Here is a 24207-nt window from a genome sequence, read left to right on the forward strand (position 1 = left end):
GCCCTCTCTCCTGCCCTCCTCTGCAGGCGGGCGGGGGCTTCTGGCTCAGCAGTTGGAAGGAGAGTCCAGGCTGGTAGCTGTGGAGACTCAGCGTGTCCAGGATTGACTGCAGGAGGCTGGGCAGAAGTGGGGGTGGGCAGACATGAAGACACTCCTTTGGCAAGCAAGGCTTCCTCCAGGAAGCCCTCTCGGACCACTTAGGTTGGGCTAGGTCTAACCTCAGAGGGACAGGTCCATTCGCCCTTCAGAGCTCCACTCAGACCTCCCCTAGTGTCCCCTGAGCCCGCCCACCTCAGTACTTCCAGAGAGCTCCTAGCACACGTCGCCTGCCCTGCCCAGCTGGAGGATGGGCGGGGACCAGGCCTCCCATCACCGGGTCACAAGAGACACGGAGAAGCGCTTGCTTCCTGGCTGAGACCGTGCTCAGCATGTTTGTGAGCTATACTCCCTTAATCCTCACGCCTCCATTAGCCCCATTTTGTAGATGAGGAAACCGAGGGTCTGGAGGTACCCCATAGCTGGCCCAGGTCATGCAGACCACCACCATGCTGGCCCCTCTGACTCCAGTGTCGGGGTGGGACTGAGACCTCTTCCTCTATGATACACAAAGCCCCATCGTCTTAAAAAAACACAGAACACTTTATTCCCTTGGCGGTTTCTGTACAATGATGCCACGTGTACAAGGTGGGAGTCCTGTCCTTCCTTGAGCACAGCCTGCCTCCTGGGAGAGCTGATCACTTTGCCCAAGAGGCTGAGCGCCACTCGGGGCAAAGGAGGCCACAGTCACCTCCAGCTTGTGCAAAAGAATCCTCCTCCCCGCCCATTCTCACGGCCATGATGTACCGGATGCGCCCGGCTGCCCTGAGCTCACACCACAGCCCTGCTTCTAGTGACAGCCCCGGGAGCGCGGGCTCAGATGCCCTTCGGCCTGGAGGGGCCCAAGCTGGCGGTACCTGTGCCACTCACAGGCCCTGCGAGGATTCACAGGGACACGAAGCATTGAGATTGCCTGGGAAAGACACCATTTCCTGGGGAACCCTGGTGTTGGTTCCTGGCCGTTGGTAGTGGGCCAGAGCCCCAGACATCCGCTGACCCACGTCCCCATTTTACAGATGGGCAGCCTGAAGCCCAGAGGGTGCAAAGACTTCTCCTTGCCATGGCTGTATTTAACTGTTGAGATCGCCCCTCCCACTGACCTGTGCCCGCTCCCCCACCCCAGCCCCTAGGCCAACACGGAGCTTCCAGAAGGTCTCATGGCTTCTTAGTGGTCCCCCAGATTACCCTCCAGGGGGAGCGTCAGGAGTAGGAGTATTCCCAGCCTTGCAGAGGATTCAGTTCTATGACACCAGAAGCCCCTGAGCTGCCTCTCTGTCCCTAACACAGACTGGACAGGTGAAGAAGTGTCCCGAGAGCTCTGCCAGGTGGAGGATTTGCAGCGTTAGCGAGTCGCTGGCAAGCTCACGGGTGGGTCATCAGAGACCCCATGGAGGTGTGGCTGGGATCCCAGGAAAGGGCTGGAGTGTTGGCTGGGTTTCTGGAAGACTCCAAGTAACAGTGCCAGGCTGGGCGCCGCGGGGGCATCATTTCTGAGCTTCCGGACTGTACAACGCGGGTATGAGGATCCCCATTTCACAGAGGAGAAAGCCGAGGATGTCAAATTTGTGGCCAGGGTCACCCAGCTGAGGCGTGGAATTCAACCCAGGTCTGATGGAGTCACAGCCCACGGGGTCTGGGCGTCCGATGCAGGGTGGTCGGCGCCGGTGGCCCAATTTATGTCTAGGCTGCGTTTTGGAAAAGCGGCCCCGGGAGAGCTCGGGCCCTCGGGTGCCGGGGGCCCGGGCGTCACAGGCTGGAGGGCTGGGCCAAGGCGGGCCCCGCCGGAGCGGCGGGCACGGCGTCGCCCTCGGGCCGGGCCTCCTCGCCGCGCGCGTAGCTGAGCACCACGGTGACGGTGGCGAAGGTGGCGGCGTTGACGGGGAAGGCGCGCAGCAGCGTGGAGGCCAGCCCGCGCGTGAAGACGCGCCAGCCCTCGGCGCGGTAGCTCTGGCGCACGCAGTCGACGATGCCCCGGTAGCGTGGGGCGCCCCGCAGCCCGTCAGCCTGCAGCCGCGACTTGACCACGTCCAAGGGGTAGGTGGAGAGCCAGGACGCGATGCCCGACGTGCCGCCCGCCAGCAGCAGCTTGGGCACCAGCAGGCGGTCGCCCGGCTCGCAGCCCAGCGCGCGCGTCAGCACGTCGTAGGTGAGGAAGTAGACGCCGAAGCTGGGGGTCTCGCGCAGCAGCGTGGACACCATGCCCCGGTTGACGCCGCGCAGGCCCTCCCGCCGGTAGACCTGCGCCAGGCAGTCCACGGGGCCACGGTACGTGCGGGCCGGCCCCGCCTCCTGCAGCTGCAGCCGCGTCTTGGCCAGCTCCATGGGGCAGCAGATGACGCACTGGATGGCGCCCGCCGCCGCGCCCGCCAGGAACTGGTTCAGCGGCGAGTCCCGGCCCAGGGCCCGGAGGGTGTTGCCCTGCACGCCGAACACCAGCGCGTTGATGAAGGTGAGCCCCAGGAGGGGCGAGCCCAGGCCGCGGTACAGGCCCAGCACCTGCGGGGCGCACAGAGACGCGTCAGGGGCGCTCCCGCTTGGAGTCCGGGGTTGCCCAAGCCCACCTCTCCAGGGACCCTCCATGCAGCTGGCGGCTGCCCCGGCCCACTCTAGCGGTACACGAGGATCAAGCAGAATTTTAGTAGAACCGAAGCCCTCAATCTGAGAGGCCTGGGCACTTGCACCCTGCCATTCGCAAAGCCTGGATTTGCCCAAGAGTTGCCCCGAAGCCTCTTTTTCCAGCTCTGTGGTCTGGGGACGGCAGCATCCCAGAGGCTGGTTCCCCGCCACACCCCCACCGGCCCCAGGCCACTCACGCTTTCCTGCTTGATGATGGCCTGGAAGCAGTGCAAGGTCCCTCGGTACTGGGGCTTCTCCATGCTCTGGACCTGGAGCCGCACCTGGAAGGAGGGGCCCAGTGAAAGGCGGGCTAGTGGAGCCAGATCACCCAGCTCCCCGGGGCCAGCACTCAGGACACCCGGGGAGGCTCTCTCCAGGAGGCCCAAGGCCAGACCCAGAAGGCAGGGAGCCAAGGAGCTTTCTGTGGCTTTAGGAGTTCCAGGGTGGGGCAGGGCTGGGCGTCTGTGCCTCTTCAGGGAAGGCTATCAAGTGGGCAGTCACGGAGACAGCCAGCTGCAGAGGGGCAGGGGTCCTCAAGACCCCTGCTTCACCATCTCTGCACCATGTACTGACAGTGGGGCAGGAGACATCTCTCGAGACCTCCCCACCCTCCCGGTAGCAAATCATGGCCGATGCCAAAGGGGCTCAGGATCTAACATCCCACCACACGCTCCCTTCATCAGGGGCTGGCAGCGCGCAACGGGCACTAAAAGTGAGGAGCCTCGGGCCTCGTGGGCCTTCTGCTTGGTTTCTGCCAGTGTCCCCCGGTGAGGGCAGTGGTCATGAGTTAGTAAAGCGGTGGCAGGAGAGCAGCTGACAGCCTCCTTGGGAACCGTGTCAGCAACTCTGGGGCCTGGGGGATCAGGCTGTGCTGCCCTTGGGAGCCCAGCGGGCCAGAACCTCACTGTGAAAGCGTTCTTTGTTGACCGAGAGCTTATCTCTGTCCTTGATACGCGGGCCCCACAGTGCGGAGCAGGAGCACATTTCCTGAACTCCCAATCCGTGTCACGCGGGTCGGGGTGAGCTAGGTTAGGTCCCATTCCGGGAGCCGGTCTCCAGCTCCGACTCAGAGATTATCACCATTACAGGCATAATCACTGGCCCAAGTGGGTTTGGTCACTCCCATTTCAAAGGTGGGAAGACTGAGGCTCAGAGATGTTTTGCAACTCGGTCAAGGCTGTCCACTCCAGGGACATGAGTGGCTGTGTTGGTCGGGGCCAGGGTGGGGTAGGGGTGCTGGCGAATGCACTTACAGGACATGTTTTGTAAGGAAAAAAAGAATACCATCTCGGCACACGAGGACCTCAACCAACAGCTGGCAGCCACTGCTCTGAGAGGCAGCTGACCACCGAGGGCACCCTGCGACGTTCACCCCAGCACCCCTCCCTGCCCTGGCTGCCAGCTCAGAGGAGAAAAGCACAACCACTCGATAAACTTGGAGAACATATTAACACCACGAGCTCTGTCTCAAGTTGTTTCTGTGATGGGAGGCTCTTCATTTTCCCTTCAATGTTCTGGGGTCTCTGGGGGACTGTCTCTTCCTCCTGTGGTCCCCCGACACTGGCACCAAGAGGGCTGTGTCAGCAGACATGATGTGAAACGGAGCTGTTCCCTCCGTGGGTTGGACTTTCAGACACCCCGGCGGAGTCTTTTAAGTCTTGACAGGATCTCATTTGAGGACTGACGGGCCCACCCCGGGAAAAGTGGTCATTCGCACACAAGCCCCAGAGGCTCCCAGCTCCCCGACAGGGCTGGGAGACCCCACATGAAGACTCCCTGATCCAGAGGGGCCTGATTTTTCTCAGCCAGCCCCCAGGGCTCCCACCCCAGGATCTGGGCTGGGCCCAAGCTCACCTCACACCCTCCCTGTCCCTAGCTGGGGAGGGAACTCTGGGGGATGGGGGGTGGGGAGGGGTGTGGTGGGGTGGGGTGTCCAGGCCCAGGGTCTGATTGGGGGGGGGGGGCGAGGGGGGACGACAGAGAAGAGAAGCGTTGGGTTCACCTGGTCTGTACTTACTAGCGCTCTCCGGGGTGAGGCTTACGCTCATCTACAACAAAGTTACATTTTGCTATGGATGGAGACAGCCCCTAGCTCAGAAAGTAAAGGCGGTTAAAGCAACACAAAATTTCAACATCACATCCAGGCAGGGACCCCCGAGGCCAGCCCCCAGCCTCCCCACCCCCTCCCCTGCCCGGGCCGGCTGTTCCCTGGTGAAAGAGGGCTCGGACATGGTGTCCCTGGTCAGTGTCACACCCAGTGACACAGGACAGAAAATGGCCTTCCCACAGAAACGTGTGTGAAGGTGGTGTGTCTGTGGACAGCGGCTGCGGTTCTGGGTGCAACAGAGGAAAACCAAACTTTGGACTCAGATTTCAGATCCAAAGACCTGGAGGCACAAACTGCCAATGTCGCGGCCATAAGACAGCGTGGACGGACATGGAACACGGGCGTCCCTGCACGCGTTCCGGAGCCCAGGTCCAAGTTCATGAGGTTCAAGAAGAGGTAAAACAGACCACGGATGAGAAGTTAGGATGGTGGCCGCCTGGAAAAGGGGAGGGCGGAGGTGTTAGGAGAGGAGGGGGGCTTCGGGGGGACCGGCCTCGTTTCTTCTCCCAGGTGTGTGCTTCACGGTGATTCATAGATTCGTACACGGAGCGCGTGTGCACATTTCTCCGTGTGTGAAACTGCAATTAAAATAACCACCGCAGAGCTATGAAGTAAATCCCACCTTTGCCAAAAGCAAGCAATACATATGGGCCTGGGTACGTGTCTGTTTTTTGGTAGAAATCATTAACAAGGTTTGGGGGAAAGGTTACATTAAGGACTGTTGTTTTTTGTTTTTGTTTTTGTTTTCTTTTTAGTTTATATATCTCTGTTATGGTGAACATTTTTTATGACCTACATTACTTTTGTAATAGAAAGCCGACCAAAAAAATGTGTATGTAGCCGATGATTAAAAGACATTAAAAAAAAAATCACATTTCCCAATTTTCTTTGACTGAGAATGCTTAAACTTTTATAATGGAAAACAGTCAGTAAAAAAAAAAAAAAAAAGGCCATTGGTGATATAGCATTAAATCAAACCAAATGAGTGTCTCTAGAATCAGCACAATTTAATAGTATCTGAGCCCATGGATGGGACAAGAGTGTCAGTGGTGATTGCTGGGGGTGGGTTTTCTCCCCCTTCAGAATAAAAAGCTTGGCTTTTTTTTTTTTTTAGAAGGAAACAATGTAAATATTTTAATAAAAACAATCCCACAGCATTTATTGTCATCTGGTAGTAACATAAAGGTGAGCAAAACAATATGAATAAATGCTTTAGAACTACACTTCTAACAAAGGACACCTAAAAAAACTGCATTGCCTTCTCTACAATTTCTCACTTCATTGATCATTTCTGGTTGGAGACACTTTCAAGCACAGTAATGTTATCTCCTTTTAGCGTGATCCGACTCAGTTGTTTTCTTGACTTTGTTTTAGAACGAATCTCTTCTGCATCATCTAATACGAGGTTCATATACTCATCAAAACCGATGATACAGCCCTCTATCCGCATATTCACTTGCTCATAAAGTCACACCTGAATCCGAGATCTATTTTGCAAGCATCTGAAGATGAGATCGATGGGCTGCACCATCACCTTCTGCACCTTCTGTCCCTGGCCCTGGTACGCCATGGTGGAAGCTCACAAAGGCCACACTATCCCACACACCAAAAGCTTGGCTTTTTAAAGACAGCTTTGCCCAGATGTGATGCCGCTGGGCCACGGTGGCAAAAACACAGTTCCAAATGGATCTCCTCAAAGCCCACCCTCCTGGTGCCAGGTAAGGTGGGGGGACAGGGATGTCCCGGGGGCAGGAACCCAGTGGGGCAGAGGTTCCCGTGCTCAAATTACTGCCGGGGGAGCTGGTCATGGCTTAGGAGATCCGAGGGAGCTCGAGACGCCAGAGCAAAGTGCCCCCCAGCCTGGGGGGCCTGACTGAGGGGCCGGGGGCGGGGAGCTGCAGAAGGCCTGGCCAGGCCTGGCTGAGTCCTAGCTCAAAGAGGCCTCTGCAAAGCTGGGCTGAAGAAGTGAATCGGAGACACTTCCTGGCTGGATGCAGCTCTGACAGGCATTCACGACACATGAACACGCGACAGAAACACAGCATGACGTGCACCCCGCCTAGCTGTCCTGGGCTGCTCTGGCCCGTGGGCAGGCTCCGGGCGGGGGGGGCAGCTGGGCAGGCTCCCCCAGCGCCTCACTCTCCACAGGCCCGTATGAGGGCTCAGGGGCTGCTGAGTGGCCAGAAAGCCTGGCCTTTCTAACTCCTCCCCAGATTCGCTCAGAGTGGCTTGGAAGGAATTCCATGCCCTTCGGAACTAGCATTTCATCCAGCACAAACTACACTGTTGAGCACCGGGCCCAAAGGCCTCAGTAATCTTGCCAACCCCTCACTGTGCAGGTCAGAACAGCTGGCCCAGAGGTAAAGTGACTGGCCCACAGTCCCATGGCAGATCAGCCGGCAGAGGGCCCGGAGCTGCACAAGGCCCAGGGACAGACATTTTTTTTTTGCAGGGGGGGGGGGGACTTTGCTGAGTGGCTTGCGGGATCTGAGTTCCCCGACCAGGGATTGAACCTGGGCCCTCAGCAGTGAAAGCGGGGAGTCCTAACCACTGGACCACCAGGGAATTTCCGGGACAGACCTTTTTAAAGTCAGAGCCAGTGCATGAGGCAGGGCCCTCACGCCTGTGCTGGAGAAGATCCCTGCCCTAGTTCACAAGACCTGTTCTCAGCCCAGGAACACCTGGGTTCCCGAAAAAAGAGGAGACCGAGAGTCCTCTCAAACCCACCTAGGGATGCCGTCCTTGCCTGTGCTCTGCCCTCGCCCCCCTGGGAAGAGACGCCAGGTTCAGTGTTCACAGCGGGACACCAGGTCGGGCCTAGTGCCTGCTGCTGGCAGCTCACCGGGCTCCCAGGCGAAGCCGGCAAGGAAGGGTCCTGACTCGCCTATAGCTGAAGGACCAAGAAACCCCAGAAACGGGGGAAATCTTATTTGGGAATTTCCAACTGGGTATGCGGACTTCCTTGGTCTCCGCTGAGGCGTCGGAGAACCTGGGGCCCGACGGTGTGCCAAGGTGCGGGCTGGCGGAGGGGGAACTGGGCGCCAGCCCCGGGGCCATGCTCTGGAGCCACCAGCACCCTACAGGTGCACACCAGCCCTCGGGAAACGACTGCTCAGTTTCTCAGCCCTGATCACCACCGCTCTGTGAAGATCACGGTCACGGGGAAAGGCTGACAAGGTTTGATTTTTCTGTATTTCTGTATTTTCTCTCTGAACTTTTTCAGGAAGCTGTCTGGAGGAGTTCTGCGTAAAGACAGGGTGGGTGTCCCTTGCTCTGGGTGGGAGGAAACCTGTCCTTTGGCCCCTCGGTCCCAGCTGGCCAAGCCCCAGGATGGACCTCCAAGTTCAGCCCCAGCTGGGAGACTGTAGGGACAAACCTGGGAGGAAAGGCCGACTCGGCCCGGTGGACAAGTGCCTCTCACCTGGGCAGCGGGGAGAAGAATCCTGACTCTACCTTCATTCTAGAACCTGCGGGAGGACCTTGGAAGGGCTCCTGAGGTGGTGCCCGGAAAGGGGGGTCCAGCCACCAGGACGCTGCAGGCCTCCCTCCAATGTCTGAGCCTCCACGAGGGCCTCAGAATAAAACCTCAACGAGAGACTCACCTTGACCGTGTCAAAGGGGTGTCCCACCAGCACACCTGCCACACCTGGAGGGAGAAAGGAGGACGTGTGACCCAGGTGCCTCGGAAACCGCAGCGTGGGGCACGGTTCTGGCAAGGACGTGCCTGGCACATCCCAGGAGCCCCTTAATCCTCCGCGTGAGGGTAAGTGAGGGTGACCGCCTCAAGGTCAGGCCAGGACCTGTCCAGCTCAAAGCTGGTGACTCTCCCTCCGCCCTGCTGCTCACCGCAGGTGACAAAAGAAGTTCCCCCTTGGGAGGCTGCACGTGCCATTTCTAAGATGCTCACATCACTGCAAATACCTGGCACGGTTGGGGGCTCCAGGGGCTCTGAACTTGGGGCCGGCCCCTCGCCCAGACGTGAATTTTCCCTCTGCCATTTACACCAGCTGGTCGAGCTCACAAAGAACTCGGTGTCTGGGAATCACTCTCCTCGCCTGTACAGGTGTGAGGACCAACCGCCCCAGGGCCGCCCCTGGCCCCCGAAGTGCTGACCCAGGACCTGAGGCGTTCATGCTTGGTTATGTACCAGTCCAGGACCTGTCCGAATCCAGCCCCCCTCAGAGGACAAAGGCTCCCCCTCCAAATGGCCCCCAAGCACCTGAGAGAGTCCTGCGTGCTGTGTGGGTTACAAACATCCCTGTGAATCGGGCAGTCTTGTTACTCTGCTTCATGGAAGAAGTGAGGCTCAGTGAAGTCGGGTAACTGCTGCACTGACTCCCATGCTTTCCTCCCTAGAATTTCACGTGTGTACATCTTACAGTTCTTCTTTTTTTTGGCTATATTTAAATGTATAATTAAATATAGCAATTAAACAGGCTAACATTTGTTGAGTAACAAACAGTAACGTTTCTACCTTCTGGTTACCGTTCTTAGTTTTGTCCGCGTACCAACTCTCTTTCTTATATATGTAAAGAAAGGACCATTAGCCCGTTTTACAGATGAAGAAACTGAGGCATAGAAAAGTAATATGTCCATGCCACACAGCTAGGTAAGTGGTGGAGCCGAGATCTGGACCCAAACCTTCTGGCCCTGGAGCCGCCCTCCTTAATAACTCAGAGCTCCCTGTCAGAGCTGGTTACCATGTTCGTGGATGCCCAGAAATCAACGGGAGTTATTACGCTTCTTCATAAATTGTATTTTTTAAAAAATTTATTTATTACTATTATTATTATTACTTTTTGGCCGCACCGCACAGCATGTGGGATCTTAGTTCCCCGACCAGGGATCGAACCCGTGCTCCCTGCACCGGAAGCATGGAGTCTTAACCACTGGACTGCCAGGGAATTCCCCCATAAATTGTATTTTTAATCCTTGTATAATGTCCTCATCTTGTTTAATGCTTCGGACCTTAAAATCCACTTTGTTTGATGTTAGCTTCGCCAATCCTGCTTTGTTTTTGGTCAGGTGTGTCTGGTATAGTTTTGTCCAGTTCCTAATTTTCAACCTTGTCTTACTGCTTTGTTTTAGTTGTTCCACAAACAATTTACAGCTGGGTTTTGGTTTCTACTCCGGCCTGCAGCAGTCTCAGATTTTGCCAAGACAAGAGATCTGACATGATTCCGTCTTATTTTATGGGCATGATCTAAGTACTTCCTTTCCTTTCCACATTTTTGCTGGTTCAGGCAAACTACTATTTATCCCCTTTCTGCTTCTTAATTTGTAAGTTCAGCTAAGAGTTACTTCTGCTTTTGAACACTCATAACGCTTATGTAGAAACAGGGTAAGAACCGTCCCCGCCATGGGGTGAGTGTAGGAGGCTCTCTCTGCCCTCTACTGCCCCACCCTACCCCCAAGAGGGTTCCCACCCTGCCAGCTTCCACTGATTTTCACCTACAAACCCCACGAGACTCAGGGCTATTCCTTCTCGTCACCTCTCCCGCCATCTTGGGTCTCTACTCCGATCGCTGGAGCCTTTCTTGACTATGGCCCTCAGTTGTAACACACGGGAGACATGCCCTCTGAACTCCTGCTCATCTGCAAAATCTGTTTCTTTAACGCCATTAGGGCAAAACAGTCCTGTGCTCCGGTGAGGATTCCGGGCCCAGGCCATTAAGGGCGGCAATGTCCCAGAATCTTCTGGTTTCCAGTGCTGCAGATGAGAAATCTGTTGTCAGCGTGTCTGTTCTCCTTTGTCAATAATTTATTTCTTCTATGAAGAAGCCAGCTTGTCTGTTCTCCTTTGTCAATAATTTATTTATTCTATGAAGAAGCCACTGAGATTTTTATCTGTAGATTTTGGGAATGTCACCAGGAGACACCAAGGGTGTGTCTTTTTTCTTTAAAGGAACCCAGCCTAGAGCTCCCCCAGCGCAGACCAGCCTTTTCCTGATCAGAGAAAATTTCCACTATTATCTATTCATCATATTCATCATCTCCAGACCTTTTTCTCCCTCTGGGACCCCTAACATTCACAGGTGGGTGAAAAGACACCCCAAGCCTGTCTTTCCCCTCGAGACTTCCACCTCTGTGTTTCTGGTCTTCGAGACACACTTTGTTTTTATCACTTGAGATCTACCTTCTTTTTCATTTCATGTTTTGAATTTTCTGAATTTGAAAATCCTAGTTCTAGAACCTCCTTTCGTGGGCTGTAACTGGATCTCCTCGGGCTCTGGAAACCTAACACCACCTGAGGTGTGTTGCCTGGCCTTCCTTCTCTCTCCAGCCGTGCCCCCTGCAGCCAGGCCCAGCTGGGGCGGGGGGTCCCCTTCCTGTGGGCGGATGCCGCCGCCTCTGGTCCCAGACTTGCCCAGGTGCCAGCAACAGCCTTCCTCAGCCTCTGGGGTGGGAGAGGCGCCCCTCATCCCACCAAGGGCTCCGAGAGCAGGCAGCTGCATTCCCATTTTCTCCCTTGATTTGAGTGCCCTCAGGCGAGGGGCTGGCCCCCCTCACCCCAAACATCTCCGTCCACAGGAACAAGAGTTGGCTATGGGCCTGCCTCCCTCAGGGCCCCCAGTCCCCCAAATCCTTATCCTTTTAACCTCCCAGTCACCCTGAGAGCCAGGAAGCCTGAGGGCCATCTCCCTGAGAGGGGCCTACATCACAGCAGCCAAAGTGGACCGTGCCTCCCAACTCCAAAGCCGGTGCCTACTGCCTTACGTTAAGCTGGCCTTTTAGGGGCAACCCCCATCCCATGACCCTCAAGGGCAGGAGGCGGGACCACTGTCCTGGAGGCGCCTGGCAGAAGAAGTGGTGGGAAGGGACAACAGGATGACTGACCTGTCCCCCATATGCAGGGTCCCACTGCCTATGGTTGAATTTCTCTCCTCCCATCCATGCCTGGGGCAAGGGGACCCCCATTCAGAGCCCAAGGTCAGACCAGGAACTGACCCGCGGTGGAGGAGTGCAGGTGGGCATTGGGACCCTTCCACCCCGGGAGACTTCGGGGAAGCTGTCAATCAAGGTCCCACCCGCACCTCCCGGAAGGCGAAGTTGAACACATGGCCCACACCCAGCCAATCAGAGATGATGTACTGTCCTTCCTCCGGGGAATCTGAGTCAAGAGGCACCCCAGCTGCGGAAAGGCAGCCTTCATCTGCCCTGAACCTCCAGGCCTTGAGGAGCTCAAACCCCAGGGAGCCAGGCAACCTCTGGGGGCCAGGCCCCGAGGTAGGGGCGCCGCCTGCGCAAAGTTCCTGGGCGGCCCCTCTGCTCCGGCCAGGCCGTGCCAGGGGCCCGGAAGGCAGGCCTGGGACACAGTCAGGTCACTGTCCTGTGGGCCGGCCCCTAGCGCCCGTGAGGCTGGGGGAAGGGAGGAGCATGGCAGCCTCTCTCCACTTCTGAGGGCCTAGGTTTCTCCTGGGTCACGTATACCAGGAGAGGGTCTCTTCTACCCTCTCCCGTCTCCGCTCACACAGTCCGGGAGTAGGTGGGCACCACCAGCCCCAGGCTTCCACCTGGATCCAGGTAGGGCAGTCGGTTCGGGGGCCGTGGAGTACCTACAGCTCTCCAGGGTGCTGGGCCCGGGCCTTGCCCCAACCCTGGGGCCTGGACAGGATCTCTCCCAGGTGGGCGTGGTGAGGATGGGCAGAAGGCATTCCAGGCAGGGTCCTGGGTGAGCAAGAGCCCAGAGTGACTTAACAAGTGTGTCTGGGGGGATGGGCCTGGCCTTAGGATGAGTGTTCCCACCCCAATCCCCGTGGATCCCAGAACGCCTGCGTGAATACAGAAGGAATCCTGCCCGTCTGGGGAAAGAACACACACTCCGCCCAGCGGAAAGGGGCTGGAAAGCGGTGTTGGCCCTGGGACTGAGCCACCATTGGGGGTGGGTAGAGAAGGGTCTGGGTCCCAGGAGGAGCCGGCGGCCTGGTGGCAGGACACTAGGGGAGGTCCCTCGAGGGGGATGGGAAGAGCAGAGAGTGGAATGGGGATGGGGGGAATTGAGAGCTGGGTCCACAGAGGCCAACCCCTCCTGTCTCCTCTGGCACCCTGGGCTTGGGAGAAATGCTCCCCAAATTACTGAAGGCTCTGGGGCCTGGAGGCCTGATTGGGTAACCGTCTGGGACACTTCCTGGGCACACCCCCTTCTCCACCAGCCTCCTCTCGTGCAGCACAGGAAGCTAGCACCACACTGGTTTAAATACTAGACGCTCCTCTTCCTCCAGGGTGCCCACGGCTGGCAGGTAGCTGAGAGCTCTATTAAAGCCAACAGGGGCAGGTGCTGGAGAAGAGAAGCACCTGATGTCAGAGACTGGACGGGGCCTGGGGACACCCAGCCAGCCCTCTCCCCGTGAGGCAGAGCCCTGCCACTTCTGTCCACTCTGCTGAATTCCTGAGGGCTAAACCTGACTCCCAGTGAATACCTGTTGAATACATTAACTCTACAAGTAAAAGCAGAGAAACTAAAGGCCAAAGAGGCAAGTGCAGAGTCCGACGCCCAACGGTCAGGCCACAGCAGAGCCCGTACGGCACATCGACTCAGGTCCTCCCGGGGACACAGGACCCCAGCGCCGCGCCCCGGCTTCGGTGACGGTGCCCCACGCCGGTGACACGCACGCGTGAGACCAAGGCCTCGCTCGCGCGGCGTGTCAGGCCCACTCTGCCAGCCGGGTGGAGTCTCACCCCCAACAGAACCACGTAGGAAGGGGGCGGGGCGCCAAAGCGCGACTCGGTGCCTGGGGTCGTGCCGGCGCCTTTCAGGCCATCTCTCTAGGGCGTCGTCCAGTGGCCCCGGCCCCACCCACACGGCTACGGGAGAGGGGGTGGAGCCAGCTTCAAACTTTCTGGGTCGAGGGAGGGGACCCTGCTCCAGGTGGGCGCGGGCTGGGGGAGGGGGAGAGGGAAATGGGCTCGGGGCCTCGCCGTCTGCTGGCCTCGGGCGAGGAGGGCGGTGGGGCATCCTTCTGGCGGTCCCCTGGCAGCCACGGTACTGTCCCGGAGCGCCAGACCTCTCGTCCGAACGTGCCCTGAAGGACTTAAAAGACACCTGCCCTCGCGGACAGCGCGCTAGGCGCCCTCCCGGCTTGTCGTCAATTCACGCCCACGAGAATCCCGTGAGACAAGAGCACTGCTAACGCATTTTACAGACGAGGAATCCCCAGCCCCAGGGTAAGCCACTGGGCCGAGAGCTCGCAGGTGCGCTGGCCTCCCAGCCCGGACGCGTCGCCCCGGCGGCCCGGCGTTCCCGGCTCCCGCACGCGCCCAGGCAGGACCCGCCCGCCTCCTTACCCCCAGCGCATCCAGCCAGAAAGTCGAGCGCCATTGCCGGGTCCTCGGTGAGGCCGCCCTTCCTCCTTGTCCTCTTTCTCTGGCCCCTCGCCGGGCTGGTCGCCGTCGAGGGCTCCCCCTGCCCTGCTTGGCCGGGACTCGGCCTGGCCGCCGCCTCCTGGCACGGAGCACCGCGCAGGCTGGGGTCTGGCGGCGGCGGCGGCGGCGGCGGCGGCTCAGCGCGCGACTCCTCGCCGGGCGCACGCCCTTGCTGTCGTCCGCGCACCGCCCGTGGTCCCTCACCTCGGGCGGCGTGTCCCGCCCCTCGGACCTGCCGGCCGGGCTCGGGCGGGGCGCAGAGCTCAGCCAACGGGCGGGCGAGGCGCGGACAACACCCCGGGCCCTGCGCGCCGCCGCCGCGCTTCATTGGCTGGGCGGACCTGGGGCGGGCGGGGCGGGAGGCACGTAACACGCAGGCGGGCGGGCGGGGGAGGTGCGGAGGCGCTGCAGACAAAGAATGTGCTTCGTGCGCCCGCCCGCGCCGCCCCGGGCGGGAGAGGAAGCCGGGTGTGTGCTGCTGCGGGAAGGTGGGGCCCGGCCCGGCCGGGGAGCTAACGGCCTGCGTGGCCCGGGAGCTTCCCGGCGTGCGCGATGCGGGTCAGCGGGGCGGGAGGTGGCGTGCGCTCGCTCCGGACTGGGCCTGGGATCCTGGGGCCTGGGTTTAGATCCCGACTCCGCCGCCCAGCCTCAGGGTCCTCGCCTGTGTAATGGGGACACGCCGCGGTAACGAACGTGGAAGCGTCAGGACCCTCCAAGGCCTGCAGGCTCGGACACTAATTGTCACACTCCTCGAGCGGCGAAACACCCCCTCGGGGAGTGTTCGCCCCTCCCGTCTGTGCGCCCCCCTGGCGGAGGGCCTGGGGCTTCCGGCCGCCTGGCTCCCCTCGGGAGGGGCAAGGGGCGCGGTCAGGCCCTCGCGGGCCCGCACCTGAGCGCGAGCTGCGGGAGCCGCGGAAGGTTGTGAGGCGGGGGAGGTTCCTGGACCGGTCCGAGAGCCGCGAGGCGGGAGAGGCCAGATCGCGGCGCGTCCATATCGGCGGCCAGGCGCTGTGTGGCCGGAGGGGACGGTCCTCGAGCCGCGGCTCTGGGAGGCCTGCGGGCCTGGAGAGCCAGGCGGAGGGGAGGGAGGGTGCGAAGGCGAAGTGGGAGGGCGCTGGGCTCCGGTCTACGCGGGTGGCTGGGCGGCGGGGGGTCGGGGGGGTTAAGTAGGAGCCGAATCCGACGCCGCTCCCCGCCCCTCCCCCCCAGTCCCCGAGATTGGCAGTGGCAGGGGACCTCCTCCCTGCTCCCTGGGGAGGGTCCGGGTCAGAGACTTGCCCCTGCCCTCCTTCCCCAGCGCCTCACGAAGTCCTGATTGGCCGGTTGTGACTGGGCTTGGCTGGACGCTTTCTCCCTCACAATGGGAGTCAGATGACACCTTCAGGCTTTCAGGCCTGCGCCAACTTCCTTCTTCGTGCTCCTGTGGTCAGGACCACACCTTGCGGTGTGGCAGATCACACAGTTCTTTTATTTGCATTTTACTGTTTCTGAAATCGACACGGGGGTTACCATGGATATGTATCTCAGGGACAGGTTTTAAAGATTATATATACTTGGTACTAGGGGGTATATGTCAGGAGTATGTACAATGAGTAGTGAGCCCTGGTGATACAGAGGCCACTAGGAATCCAACGATTATGTGCGGTTTCCTTTTATTCTTCTTAGAATCTAAATAGAACATTCCGTAAGCAGAGACCCAAACCCAGGTCTGCTGACTCCTAGTCCAGTGCTTGTGATGGCTGGTGGGCCCTGAGCTAGGGGTCTGGAGGCCTGGGTTTGAATATCGCCAGCCTCTGACCCAGCTCAGGCCTCAACAAGGCCCATGAGCCAGAAAAGCATGTGGGCCCCAGGAGCAGCCCAGACTCAAAACAGGGGCAGGAGTTGGCTGGAGGCCTCTGACGCCATGGCGATTAAACTGGACAACCTACATCCAGGTGACTCACCTCTAGGAACAGGGGGTCCCTGGGTGACTGAGGCCTCAGGAGGTAAAGCACAAATGCCTGCAGCATCCATCCCTGTTTCTGGAGGTTTGAGAGGAGAGTCAAGTGCCTTAACAGGGCAGTAAGTCAGAAAATTATTATGGACCAATTAATAAGGAGACAAAAAGGACCCGCTTTGTTTTGTTTTTAAGAGAACACAAGTGCCTTTAAGTTAATGTCATGCCTGGGGCAGGTGGCATGAGCCCTGACTCCTTGGGGGGGGGGGGTCCTTGGGAAGGGGCCCAGCAGCCTGGTGCACAGTAGGCACTCAATACTTGAGCTTCAGAAAGCTCCTTGGAGGGAAGACCTGTTCGGGCCGACCCTACTGGGATCCAGGTGGGAGAGCTGGTAGCTGTAGGGTGGGATCCGGCAGGCCAGGGAGGAGGTGTGAGGTGTGAGGCCTCTAGCTGTGCATCCTGCAGGGAGGGCTTGGAAGTGGGGCTGGACTGGGGGGGAGCCAGTGTTCAGGCTGAGGCTTGTTGGGTTTGGGGACAAAGGTCCAGTATGAGGTGAGCAGTAGAGGGGTGGGCTCTGGGGCAGGTTTGCCCGCAGTGGCCTGTTAGAGAGGCCTAGGCTGCGGGTGCTGGGCAGTGACCTCCAACCGGGAGCACCCCAAGGGCAAGTCCAGGGTCTGTCCCATTCATCCCAGGGTGTGCTTGAAACAGCATTTTCAAGGTGGTGAGGAAGGGGTAAAAGCAAGCACTGCGCGGGGCTGGGGTCACTCGGGTGTGCTGCTGGCTTACTAAACTCTAAGACCACATTGCTCCTGAAAGCCATCTCTCCCTGAGAATCATGCATGTCCCTGCTGCCCGGGAATCACTCCCTCGGGTGGTGCTCTGGGCCTGGAGCGGGGACAGGGCAGACCCTTCCTGACCTCCCGGGCCTTCCACGGCAGCTGGGGAGAGACCCAGAAGCGAAGAAGTCATGGCCAAGTAAATGAGTACGTACTGACAGGCCTGCATTATTACATCAGCCACTGGGGTCCATGTCTGTTCTTCTTCACTTCCTGAGGATAAAATTACAGCACAGAATGTGCTTTTTCAAACTTCTCACGTTCCACGGGGCCCCAGGACCATTCCCCCTCCCAGGGGAGGCCACCTTGCCGGGCTCAGACCCCAGCCTTTAAGAGGTGGGAGGGGCCCAACTAGGAGGGGAGAAGTGCCACAGGGGACCGGGGACCAGTGATTAAGCCAGGTTACTGCAAGTGCATGGTAGAGTTTTTATTTTGCACAGCTTTTATAAGTTCTTACACAAGACAGGTTGGGTTTGGAAAATTTAGAAACACCAGCAGGTAAAAAAAAAAAGGGTCGTAAATGTTCTCACCCTGGAATCTGATGAATTCAGTGATGGGAGGCTATTTGGACCCCAGGTGGGGTGGGGAGCAAGGCTGGAGCTCACGGTGTCACAGGGTGAGTGAGGTGAGGGTGGGCCGAGGCACCTGCTGTGTAGACCTTCTGGAGTGTTAGGCCGTGCCGGAGGGTGCGCGGGGCGAGGCTGGGGGCCAGGGCAGGTGTGGTTCTAGGACGGAAGCACCGGAACAGGTTCCAAAGCTCCTGGGCAAAGACTGGTGGGGAGGACAGGGCTGTCAATGGCCCCCCTCTCACTTGGAATAAAACCCAAGCTCAGTGCCTCAGAGCCCAAGGGGACCTGGCTGCACCCTCACAACTCCAAGTTCATTCCCACCTCAGGGCCTTTGCACTGACTGCTTCCGCCGGGTGGGAGCTCCTCCTCCCAGCCTGGCACAGGTCATCTCCAGAACCCAGGTCCCTGCTCAACTCTCAGCTCCTCAAAAGGGGCTTGGCTGGGGAGCCCCCCACCCGATCCCCATGCCCTGCTTTCGCCCAGTTCCTAGAGTGACATTGTATGTTCCTCTATGTGTTTATCACCTCCCTTCCTCTGGCATGTTAGCTCCACCAGGGCCGGGACTTTGCCCCTCTTTACTAACACCAAACGGGGCCTGGCACGCAGCAGGGGGTGAGCAGGCAGCTGAGGAGCCTGCCCTGGGTGACTGAGTCTGGGCTCTGGGCTGTCCTGCCCTGTGGCCACGGGTCTCCCACCCCAGACCTCTGGGATCGGAGTCTCCCAGAGAGACAGCTAAAATGCAGATTCTAGGGCCCCACCTGGGCCCTCGGAGCAGGCAGGGGCAAAACCTGCATTGAAACTGACCTCTTCAGGGGTTGAGACCGTCTCCAAGGACAGGTTCAGGAAGCTCTGGCTCAGTTTTTGCTTTTCTGGCTCAGCTTGGCCCCCTCCTGGCTGTGTGGCCCTGTGAGCCATCTTTGCCTCAGGTTCGTCATCTGTGAGATGGGTTCAGGAGGATTCTAGGGGCCAGAGCAAGTGAAGGAGCTCACGCAGAGTGGGCACAGAGCAGTGGCAGACCCGGCCTTGCTGTCGTTCCTCCAGAGCAAAATGCCCGGCTCTCTGCCTTTATCCATTGACAGCTTTGCAGGAAACATGGAAGATCAGAATTAATTTAATTAATCAGCTGAGGTACTGAAGGGTTTCCTAAGGGCTTCTTTTTTTTTTTTTTCCTAAGGTCTTCTTAAACCCTGACCCCACGGCTGGGCTCCAGGCCCTGGCTCAGGAAGGCCCTCTAATGGCTGCTGAAGATGCTGCAGTGAACAGGCGGGGTGGCTTTGTGCTGGGGGCCTGGAGACCCAGCACTTGGTGCCGATGAACGGGCTCTGCCCACGGGGTGTCTTTCTCCTGGTGGATAAACGTCTGCCGTCTGCGTGTCCCTCTGGTCTCTGGTCCCGTCTGCACTGGGAGTGACTCAGCCACCCCAGTGAGGGTGTCTGCTCTGGGCCTCAAAGGGTGGGGGGCCTGGGACCCCTTAGGGACAGTCAGCCAGTGTCCTGGTGGCCCCTCCCGAGTCCACGGCGCCCAGAGTTCTCCTGTTGGGTAGATTTTGCGGACTTCACATCTCTCAGTTGAATTTAGTCATCCCCAAAGCCACCGCGCTGTGTGTGTGGGTTTCTTGCATCTTCCTTCGGCTGCAAACAGTCACAGTTTTCCGCAGGGCTACCTCTCCAAGTGAGCTGTGGCCTCCGCTATGCTCCGCACCCACTTGGCCTTGGAGCGAGTGGACCTAGAGGCAGGATCGAGGGAGGCTCTGGCCAGATTATGAGATGACCAGAAACTCAAGCTGGGGAGTGATATAAATAGACACGGCAAGTGCTTCTGGTGTAAAAATAGAGCTAAGGGGATCTGCCTGGGGCGCCCCGACCCGGAAGACCAAAGGGGTGGACCCCGGCTTGGGTTGGGCTAACTGGTCAGGACAGAGGGGCTGGGCTGGGGGGAGCGCGGCCAAGCGTGGACACGGCGTGTGCTTGCTGCCCACGGGCCTCCTGGGGCCAGGCCTGATCGGTGCCCTCTGGGGGCTCCACTGTCATGGTGGGGGATGGCTGGGTGAGCGGACCATCCCCGGCTGACGGGAGGTGTGAGCAGGCACCCAGCGCAGTGGCCAGAGGAGGGCCGTGTGACCCCACCCAGGTGGAGTCGGTGGGAGGGTGGGGCAGGAGTGGGCAGGGTGGAGCCCCGGGCAGGGGTACTGGGTACTGAGCCCAGGGGCGTGTTCGGGTGGCAGGGTGGCAGGCGGGCTCCTCACGAGCGCCGGAGACCACGGAGAAAGGGGCTGAGAGAAAGGCCTCGGCACCCTGGAACCCAGGAGCCCTGCTGTGGTTGTTGGACCCAGGGTCCAAGCCCCCCTTTTCCAGAACCTGTCTGGGTGGGAGGGGCCTTTGTCAGCTCTGTGTCCCTCCTCCCTCCTGTGGCTTCCTCTGTCCTGCCTGCCCAGCCTGGGGCAGTCACCCAGCCAGACATGAGCCAGCGCCCGACTGGGGCAACCGAGCAGGGAGAACGGTCCCCTCTGCCCGAGCCAGAATCCCCCCTCTGCCACCTGCCCCGCTGCTTTGGGCTCTGCCCTCTGGAGCCCCTGCCACAGGCCCGTCCTTGGGCCCCTTGGGTGCCTGACGCTTGGCTCCTGTGCCACTCGGCCAGGGGCAGGCTCACCTCCCAGGTGAACCCCTCTCGGGGCCTTGCTGTCCAAATGGAGGGTGGCAGGCCGGCTTCTGTCATCCGCCTTTGAGCATCTGTTGTGCCAGCGGGTCCAGGTGAGCCTGCCCTCAGGGGCTTCCTGTCAAAGTGTGCCTTTCTCCTTCCCAGCTGGCTCAGACGTCTCCTCCTCCCTGGCACTTTGTCCCAGCCTCCCCTCCTTCACTGGCCACCGTCCCCCCAGGCCCGCCACTTCCCCTGGATGTGCCATGCCCACAACCAATGAGATGTGTCCACACGCTTCAGCCAGGGTGGTCCAAGCCCCTCCCAGTCCTGGCCCGCCTTCAGCCTTCCCCCAGCGCTCCCTGCCGGTCTCGTCCAGGTCTCATCCGTGCTGAGGACACCCATCCAGGCAAGCGCTCCTATTGCTGCCTGTGAGCAATCTGTCTGTTTTTTTTTGGCTGCACCGCGTGGCCTGCGGAACTTCCCCGGCCGGGCATCAAACCCAAGCACCCTGCAGTGGAAGTGTGGAATCTTAACCGCTGGACCACCAGGCAGGTCCCCCTGTTGTTGCCTGTGCGTGGGTTCCCACCCCCTTCAAGAGGGCCACGACTGCATAAAGGCATTGTGGCCGGACCCCGGCTGTGTGGGAAGCTAGGCACCGTGCTTTGAGCGTGCTCAGGCGGTCCTGTGGACAGGTCCATTTGGCCAGGAACTGAGGCCCCCAGCCGACAGCCGTGTGAGCGAGTCAGCCCGGAACGGGGTCCTCCGGCCCCCGGCAGGGGTCAGATGGCACATCCCTGGCTCACAGCTTGACTGCAGCCTCGTGAGAGACCGTGAGCCAGAGCCACGAAACTAAGCTATTACCAGATCCCTGATCCTCAGAAATTGTGAGATAATAAAGTTTTGGTATCAAGCTTCTGAGGAATTTGGAGATAATTTCTCATGCAGTAATAGATAATGAATACACTTCCCAGCCAGGCCGGGGCTGCCAGGTAGCACCTGAGTCATTTTTGAATCCCAGCACCCAACGTGAGGCCTGCACAAGAAGGTGTGCGCTGGAATGAATGAATGATCGACAGACGTCAATAGCTTGCTCTCCCCACATCATCAGATATGATAGGCCTCAGGCCCTGCTTGGGACAGAGCCTCATTCCTCAATCCAACCCCCTGGGTCTTAGATCTGGGTGGTGTCAGAGGTCATCTTGTTCAGGCGAGAAGCCTGAGGCCCAGAGGGTATGATCCTCTCAGCCCTTCCAGCCAGTGGACCCCAGGGTTGAAGACGCCTCCTGTGCAGGTCGTGAAGGGGTCACAGGGGACTGGAAACAGGAGATGCTGCGAGAAGTGACCGGAGGGTTTTGGCTGTGGCCTGGGTGCCGGGGAACTGAAGAGACAAGGCCGGCGTGTGGGTGGAGGCCGGGCAGGACGGGAGGAGCCTGACCGCTGGCCCAGGAGCGAGCCAGCAGCGGAGCCGGGCCTGAGGCTGCTGGCTGGCCCTTCGAGGGTCTCTTCTGCTCCGTCTGACAACCGGTGCCTGGAGCCTTCAAAGTCCTTACCTGCATTGGGACTTCCCTGGCCGTCCAGTGGTTAAGACTCTGCCCTTCCACTGCAGGGGGTGCGGGTTCGACCCCTGGTCGGGGAGCTAAGATCCTACATGCCGTGTGGCGAGGCCAAAAAAATAAAAAGAATTTAAAAAGTCCTTATCTGCATTAACCCTGCCCCAGGTAGCTGTCGTCCCTGTTCGCAGATAGGGAAACTGAGTCACGGGGTCAAGTTCATCGGTGTCACCGGTGGCAGAGCGGGGCTCAAATTCCAGGTCTTCCCCTAATTGTCACTGGTGGTTTCTCCCTGGCCCACGGTGTCCTTATCTGTAACACAGGGGTGGCTCCAGGGGGCCTGGAGCTCTGAGCTGAGCTCAGACAAAGGCAGCATCATCTGGCACCTCCGCTAGGAGGAGTGGGAGCTGGGGGCAGCCCTTCCGCTTCACCCCGTTGCCAGGGTGGAGGTGGGGGCACGGGAGACAGCAGGGGACGTCCTGTCATATGCTTTGCAGCCCTGGCAGCCAGTGCCCTAACCCCTCAGGATGTCAGAGGGGGGCTAGGGTGTCTGGGAGAACTGAGGTGGGGGACTCTTCCACCCCCTTCCCCCCGAACCAGTCACACCCTAGAGATACCCCACACACACACCAAAGGTGGGTGCAGCCTCGCCTCCTGCCCGTGGCTGTGTGGTCTGCAGCACCCAGCTGGGCATTGTGCAATCTGGGCAGAGCACGGCAGGGGCCAAGCCAGAGTGTACAGACTTGTCTTCTGTCCCATTTTACAGATGAAGAAACTGAGGCTCGGAGAGTCACAGAGTGAGCCAGGAGAGCACCCGGGCTCTCCTGACCTCGTCCAGTCTTGCCAAGGAGCCCCATTTTCTGGAAATGCCAATCTCTGGAGCCAGCCCAGTCCTCCAGTGCCCATTCTGGACTCATTGCCTGGAAATCCCACTGTCCCCCTCACCCCCGCCCCTCTAAATCCTGCCAAAATGGCAACGTACGTGATAGATAAAAATAGTTCAGGTATCCTTGACCCGACAAACTCCCCTCTGAGAACGTGCCCACTGAAACACCAAAGACTCCGAAGCGTGATTATTGGAGCACTTTCTGCAATAGACCGGAGTATTACACTTGTCTGTCCAAGTACAATCCAAAGGACATCACTAGCTCAAAGGACATCACTAGCAAGTTGAATCATAAGGGTGATATTTAGAGCATCTACTGGCTGAAGGCATGGCTCCAGGAGCCTTTGGCTGCTGACGCTTTAGCCCTCTCAGAGCCATACGGTGGGAAGCAACAGAACTGCTCTGTTACAAAGACACTGAGGCCCCCGCGGATCACACAGTGAGAAGTGCAGGGTGAAGGCCACGCCCGGGCAGCCTGGCTCGGCCTCCCGTTCACCCAGTCCCCGCGGCCACCCCACGGGCACTGTGTTCATGCAGGAGAAGGAAGTGAGTCCCCAGGTGCCACGGTGGCAAGGCGTCCCAGGTGTACTGATAAGGAAAGGAAGCAAGTCGCAAAACGATAGTAAAAAAGAAGTTGTATTTGCCTGCATCCTGCTGGGAGGCGGGACCCACGCCTGGGTGGCGGGGCTTTCACTTCTGTGCTGGCTGCATCTCTTTGGATTTTTTGTTAATAACTTGTAGTCATTCCTTTCGTTATGAAGTGTAAGAATGCATTTTAGGATGTGTCAAGCTCCTCCATGGCGCCTCGGCCAGCAAACAGCCCCGCCATGCCCAGGGGGGTCTGCGCCTCCCCCTTTCCCCGAGCCCTTTGCGTTGGCGGGGCCACGGTTGTTTGTGCCATGTCTGTCTCCCCCTAGAGGGTGGCTCGGAACTCCTCACTCGGGCTTTGTAGGGCCGCACGTGGTGGGGCTCTGCAGTTGGTGGAGGAGGCCTACAGCCGACCTTGCTGCTAGTAATGGTAACCCTTCCCACTGGGAGGCGTGGCCTCAGCAGCTGCCCATGGGCTCTGTCTCCTGCCATCCATGCAAGACTCAGAGAGGTCACACCACTGTCCGAGTTCACACAGCTGGGAGAGGTGGAGCCAGGAGCCGAGTCTAGGCTGAGGTCTCCCCCAAACCATGTGGGGTTCTCCTGAGCCAAAACCTCTGCCCACCCTGCCACCAGACGGCCTCTTTGCCATCTCCTGTGTCGGGGGTGAGCACATGACCCTGCCCTGGGTTCATCCATCTGTCCATCCACTATCCATCCATCCAACCATCCCTCATCTATCTACCCATCACCCACCTTTCCATCTCTCTGTCTGTCCTTCCATCTATCAGTCCTTCTCTTCTTCCGTCTATCCATCCATCCATCTATCCATCTATCCACCCATCCATTCACTGACTCATTTTTTTCACGCATTCACTCATCCAGTCTCCCCAGGGTGCTCACCCTGGGCTGGGCGCTGTGGGCTCAGGGACAAATCCAGTATGACCCTGCCTGCCAGAAGCTCACAGCTGGCTGGGGAAACGTTTAGACCTGCACAAAGCAGCCTAAACAGTGAGGTGGCAT

At 59.0% G+C, this 24207-nt stretch overlaps 1 protein-coding gene, 1 long non-coding RNA gene and 1 pseudogene across 6 annotated transcripts; all 3 read right to left on the bottom strand.

Moving 5' to 3' along the window:
* Window positions 1-620: 620 nt before the first annotated feature.
* Window positions 621-14483, bottom strand: SLC25A29 (solute carrier family 25 member 29). Of its 5 annotated transcripts, XM_036842788.1 has the most exons (6): window positions 14105-14483; window positions 8422-8465; window positions 5227-5397; window positions 4730-4760; window positions 2910-2993; window positions 621-2592 (listed from the first exon to the last, which is right to left on the bottom strand). In XM_036842788.1, the coding sequence occupies exons 5-6, from the start codon at window positions 2970-2972 to the stop codon at window positions 1843-1845; spliced, it is 813 nt and encodes a 270-aa protein (XP_036698683.1). In that variant the 5' UTR covers window positions 2973-2993; window positions 4730-4760; window positions 5227-5397; window positions 8422-8465; window positions 14105-14483; the 3' UTR covers window positions 621-1842. The 5 variants fall into 5 exon arrangements, with proteins under 5 accessions (XP_036698683.1, XP_036698685.1, XP_036698681.1 ...); XM_036842790.1 differs by lacking the exon at window positions 5227-5397; XM_036842786.1 differs by lacking the exon at window positions 5227-5397 and having other exon boundaries at window positions 4730-4800; window positions 14105-14149.
* Window positions 6083-6405, bottom strand: LOC118890245 (annotated as a pseudogene).
* Window positions 14484-17374: 2891 nt separating the features above from the next.
* LOC118889199 lies at window positions 17375-20261 on the bottom strand. The gene is made up of 3 exons (XR_005018436.1): window positions 20173-20261; window positions 18328-19306; window positions 17375-17725 (listed from the first exon to the last, which is right to left on the bottom strand). It is a non-coding gene; the product is annotated as an uncharacterized LOC118889199 (long non-coding RNA).
* Between the last annotated feature and the right edge of the window lie 3946 nt (window positions 20262-24207).

This window comes from Balaenoptera musculus, chromosome 2, assembly GCF_009873245.2.
Source record: "Balaenoptera musculus isolate JJ_BM4_2016_0621 chromosome 2, mBalMus1.pri.v3, whole genome shotgun sequence".
Classification (NCBI taxonomy): Eukaryota; Metazoa; Chordata; class Mammalia; order Artiodactyla; family Balaenopteridae; genus Balaenoptera; species Balaenoptera musculus.

Excerpts from the sequence above, each read along its gene's own strand:
- SLC25A29 (XM_036842785.1), bottom strand. The coding sequence starts at position 14,138 with ATGGCGCTCGACTTTCTGGCTGGATGCGCTGGGG. Across the intron at positions 8,466-14,104 it reads TCTGGCTGGATGCGCTGGGG|GTGTGGCAGGTGTGCTGGTG; the intron begins GTAAGGAGGCGG and ends TTCTCCCTCCAG. Across the intron at positions 2,994-8,421 it reads ACCCCTTTGACACGGTCAAG|GTGCGGCTCCAGGTCCAGAG; the intron begins GTGAGTCTCTCG and ends CCCTCCTTCCAG.